Source organism: Herpailurus yagouaroundi, unplaced genomic scaffold (genome assembly GCF_014898765.1).
Source record: "Herpailurus yagouaroundi ecotype Mexico unplaced genomic scaffold, PumYag 166, whole genome shotgun sequence".
In the NCBI taxonomy this organism is placed as follows: Eukaryota; Metazoa; Chordata; class Mammalia; order Carnivora; family Felidae; genus Herpailurus; species Herpailurus yagouaroundi.
Genome location: NW_024412407.1, coordinates 6,088,290 through 6,093,186, shown reverse-complemented (window position 1 = coordinate 6,093,186; position 4,897 = coordinate 6,088,290). Strand labels below are relative to the sequence as shown.

At 45.8% G+C, this 4,897-nt stretch overlaps 1 protein-coding gene across 1 annotated transcript; it reads left to right on the top strand.

The window, feature by feature from the left end:
* The first annotated feature begins 274 nt into the window (after positions 1-274).
* Positions 275-3,857, top strand: LOC121039052 (lysozyme C, milk isozyme). Its single transcript, XM_040489054.1, has 4 exons — positions 275-681; positions 1,920-2,081; positions 2,630-2,708; positions 3,054-3,857. Exons 1-4 carry the CDS (start codon positions 543-545, stop codon positions 3,118-3,120), a joined length of 447 nt encoding a protein of 148 aa, XP_040344988.1. The 5' UTR covers positions 275-542; the 3' UTR covers positions 3,121-3,857.
* The last annotated feature ends 1,040 nt before the right edge of the window (positions 3,858-4,897 follow it).

Sequence of the window (4,897 nt, the reverse complement as noted above, 5' to 3'; positions counted from 1 at the left end):
ATACTGGTGGGGCACTTGGGTGGTTCAGTCAGTTGAGCATCTGGCTCTTGATTTCAGCTCAGGTCATGATCCCAGAGTCAAGGGATCGAGCCCTGAGTCAGTTCCACGCTGAGCATGCAACCTGCTTGAGATTCTCTCTCTGTGTCCCTCTGCCCCTCTCCGACTTACACATTCTCTCAAAAAAGGAAAGCAAAGGCAAGGCAAGGCACGGCAAGGCAAGGAAAAGAAAAAGAAAAAAAGAAAACCATACTTTTTCCTACCAACTCTCATCTCTCCCCATTTTACCTCCTCATGCATTTGCCCAAATACAGGACCCACCCCCACCAAAATGAGACTTTATTCCTGGTATTATTCTTGGTTACGTCCCCTTCCCTGAAGTTCACCCTGGCAGGGCCAGTTTGGGGAATTAGCCTTGGGCAACCATATCCTTCCTGGCAGAGCTGCCAGCATTATTGCCCAATCAGAGACATCTTTGTGCCCGTAGGGTATAAGAGACAACAGCATCCTGGACATAGCAGACTGGGGTTCCACCAGCTACAGAAATGAGGTCCATTCTGATCCTCTCCCTCCTCGGCTGCTTCTTTGCAGCATATGAGGCCAAAATCTTCTCCAAGTGTGAGCTGGCCCGCAAGCTGAAGGCAGAGGGAATGGATGGCTTCCATGGCTACAGCCTGGCAAACTGTGAGTATGAACCATCTATCATTCTATCTCTGCTCAAAGAGGCCTTCTTCCCCAACCAAACAATCTTTCCCTTTTCACCTTGTGATTTACTCATTTACTCATTTGCTCTCTTGCACTCCCCGAATGCTCCTCTTGTCTCCACCTCTGCTGCCTTGTCATTCCTATCAGGATCTCCGTTTCTCTCTTTCCACCAGGGATTATTTGATCTGTAATAGATTTTCTTCTGCTGTTCCCCGAAATCACCTTCCCACCCAGTGCCCTTGAATACTTCCTTGGACCCATCCAAAAACTCACCTAACCACTTGCAAGTTTGCTCCCATCACCTTGGCTTTCATCTGCATCCTTTTTAGTCCAGGTCCCTGCAGCAGAGCTGGTGCTGCCTTCCACCCTCTCCCCTGCCCTTTTGTCCACCAAAAACTAACCTCTGCTGAGTTTGTCTAAAGTCTGTTCTATCCATGTCACAAGAGAGTTGGAAGGGAATTGTGAGAACAGAAGGGGAGACGATGACAAAGTGCAAGAAGGATTGAGAATCTTGGTCACCCATCCCATTAGGCACAACACATAAAGTTATTTCAATTTCCCTTGGATATCTTCATTTTTCTTCATGCCAAACATCCTTTCCTGTCCCCCCCCCAAAGGATAGCTTTTTTGGGCTCCCTTTCTAGGATGCCCCTCCATTACTTCTCCACCTCTTCCCTTCCATACACCTGGGGATAGAAGGCAAAAAGTAAATATACAAGGCAAGAGTTAGATATTTGGCTGGGAGATGAGGCTGGAAATGTAGACTGGGAAACAGACTGTGATTGATTGATTAATGGGCATCCCAAATGCATTTATTTAACAAATTGTTATTACATACTTATCATGGGCTAATTATTGCTTAGGACCAGGAATACACAATGGATTATAAATATAAATCTAGGGGTGTCTGGGTAGCTCAGTCAGTCAAGTGTCTGACTCTTAATCTCAGCTCAGGTCTTGATCTCAGGGTCGTGATTTCAGGCCCCACGTTGGATTCCATGGTGGGTGTGAGCCTACTTAAAGTGTGTGTGTGTGTGTGTGTGTGTGTGTGTGTGTGTGTGTGTACACACATACATATAAATATAACATTGAGGACCTCATAGTCTCTTCATTTCAGTCTTAGGGGACTTTATGGCAGTCCTAGTACAGCAGAAGTTGTGTCTCATCACGAAACAATCCTCCTTTTCTAGCCACACCTTTTGTTCTCTCTGACACAGGGGTCTGCATGGCTGAGCATGAGAGTAACTTCAACACCCGGGCCTTCAATGGGAAAAATGACAATGGCAGCAGTGACTATGGGATCTTCCAGATCAACAGCAAGTGGTGGTGCAAAAATAACTCCTCCCCTTCAGCAAATGCCTGCAACACAATGTGCAGTAGTAAGGACACCTTCCCCTCTGAGGGCTGGTTGACATGGGGCAGGTGCACTGCTCCCTAACACCTGACCCTTGGCCAGTGCTGTAGAAGTTGAGGATAGGGAAGAAAGGGCCCCAAACAGTCTTCCACAGAGCTCTTCCTGCCAGAAAGGAGGAAGAAAGATACAATGACCTCTGACTAAGCCTCACCTTCCTGGGCTCCCATCCCTCAATACATGGCATCCTGTTCCTCGTACACACATGACTGTATCACCCGTCCACATACCCCACATAGCACTCTGGACACACTAAGTTTTTCCTGAAAACAGAGGTTCTCCCGGGACCCTCATCTATGCCCTGGGTGCCCTCCAGAAGGAACAATGCTCAGAGGCAGATTCAAAGCAAGGCAAGAAAACCCAGGCAAACAGAAGGCAAACCCACAGAAGAGCTCCAGAGATAGAGGGTTTCTGACTCCGGCTCCATTTCCTATAGGAATTCCTCCCAAAAACTCATTGATTAATGAAACAGGAAAAGGGGTTTTTCCCTCCCTGCTCAGCCACTTTTCCTTCTAGGGTTTCTGGATGACAACATCAGTGATGACATCGCCTGTGCCAAGAGGGTCGTGAAAGATCCTAATGGGATGTCTGCCTGGTAAGCAGAACATGCAGGGCAATGATGAGCCACGCTGCCAGGGATGGACCCAGACATTATTCGGGATGCTGATAAAATAAGCAGCATCTCTGCCATAGGATTCTCCCTGGGCTTTGTAGGGAGCTGAGACTCTTCTCCCGATGTGAAATGAGGCAGAGTAATACCATGATGTGCTCACCCCATGCATCTCTGTGGCACATGTTCTTAGACGGGCAAACCCTCCCTATTGAGCCTCTCCCACAGTATAAACTGAGTCCAGACTGCAGACCCTACATCCCCTCTCGGCTGAGCCACTATATACTCCTGCCCCTGCCTCTGATCTATGCTGTATTTCTCTATTCTCAGGGTGGCCTGGGTAAGACACTGCAGAAACAAGGATTTGTCCAGATATCTAGCCAGTTGTAATCTGTGAGACTGTCATTGAATATGGCTCCTGGAGAAAGTGGCCAAGTTCTTGGAAACTCTGAATTTCTGTCCCCCCTCCCCCATCTCTGCCTCCAAAATAAAAGTTACTCAAGTTCAGCTGTCTTAAGTATCACGTTTAAGGACTGGGTTATGATGAGACTCGCTACCTGCTATAGACAGCTGAAGATCCTCATCTCTCCAAGCCCATCACTGAAGTTCCCTGTATCTCCTCTGGAAAGCCAGTTAAGGAAAATCCTTTCCTGAGAACTGCTTGAGACTGAAACTGACAGTTGAATATAGCATTCTTGATGTAAGCTCTTATGAAATTCATTAGGTAGAGGTGGCTGATATTATTCTCCATCACCATGAAGGAGAGTTCAAGACGAAAGAGAAGAAAATTGTGGGAAACATTCAGTTTAGACATAGAGAAGGACTGGCAGAATGTCAGGATGATTATGTTGGCTAAGGTAAATGACTAAGCTGCTATAACAGAACCCCAAAAACATGGCATTCTCACAAAACAGTCCAAGGTTTTGTGGACAAGCTCCTTTGTCCAACCCAGACATTCAGAAATTCAGATTCCTTCCATCTTGCACTTCCACCACCCTTTAAAGCAGTGCTGCTCAAAGTGCGGTCCACAGACCAACAGCATCAACAATATCTGGATACTTGTTAAAAATGTAAATTCTTAGGGTGCCTGGGTGGCTCAGTCATTGAAGCATCCAACTCTTGATTTCAGCTCAGGTCATGATGTCCCGGTTTGTGAAATTTAGCCCCACATTAGGCTCTGAGCTGACAGTGTGGAGATTGCTTGTGATTCTTACACTACCTTTCTTTCTGGCTCTCCCCTGCCTGTGAAAGGGCTCTCTCCCTCTCTCAAAATAAATAAATAAAACTTTTTTTAAAAAAGCAAATTATTGGGCCCACAGTAGACCTACTGAATCACTGTTTTAATCTCTGTGGTTTTTTAATTTTTTTATTTTTATTTTTTGAGAGAGAGAGAGAGACAGACAGTGCATGCAAGTGGGGGAGGGAGAAGGAGGGAGAGAATCTTAAACAGGCTCCATACTCAGCACAGAGCCCTACATGGGGCTCAATCTCACAACTGTGAGATAACGACCTGAGCCAAAATCAAGAGTCAGAAACTCAACCAACTGAGCTGCTCAGGCACCCCTTAATCTGTTTTAATGAGCTCTCCAGATGTTACTTATGCATTAAAAAAGAAATTGAGAAGCACTGCCCTAGGGTATTGTCCTACAAGGACAAAGCTAGATTGAAGACACTCCATGCTCTAAACTGAGGATGGGGAGTAAGTTTGGAGAAACATACATGCAATGTTTTAAGGTCCAGGCCTGAAGGAGGCACATGTCACTTCCATTAATACTCCAAAGACAGAATATAATCACCAGCCATTCCCAGATGCAAGGGGGCTTAGGAAACAGTACCAGCTAGACAGCCTGGGGCCTGTTAATAATACTATTATTACAGGAAAAAGGGGAAATGGATTTGGATGGACAACTAGTAGTTTCTGCCACAGTAATTAATAAATCATTAAGAAAGTAAATCACAATCACATTCCTATGGTATAAATGTTTTCATATAACGGTATTTTTGTGCCCCACCATCCGTTTACATATATCTTGTGGGCAAGGTTCTTCCACCTCTGGATAAAAACTCAGGCAGGTACCATGACTTTCATGGTCACCCTCAGATAATGAGAGCACACCAACTCTGTCCAAGGAATTTTCCCCTCCTCTCTCCAGCTCTTTTCTTGGCATCTCCAA

Bases quoted from the DNA above. Each gene is read 5' to 3' on its own strand.
- LOC121039052 (XM_040489054.1), top strand. From the start codon at position 543: ATGAGGTCCATTCTGATCCTCTCCCTCCTCGGCTGCTTCTTTGCAGCA. The intron at 682-1,919 runs GTGAGTATGAAC...TCTCTGACACAG, and splicing joins TGGCTACAGCCTGGCAAACT to GGGTCTGCATGGCTGAGCAT. The intron at 2,709-3,053 runs GTAAGCAGAACA...CTCTATTCTCAG, and splicing joins CCTAATGGGATGTCTGCCTG to GGTGGCCTGGGTAAGACACT.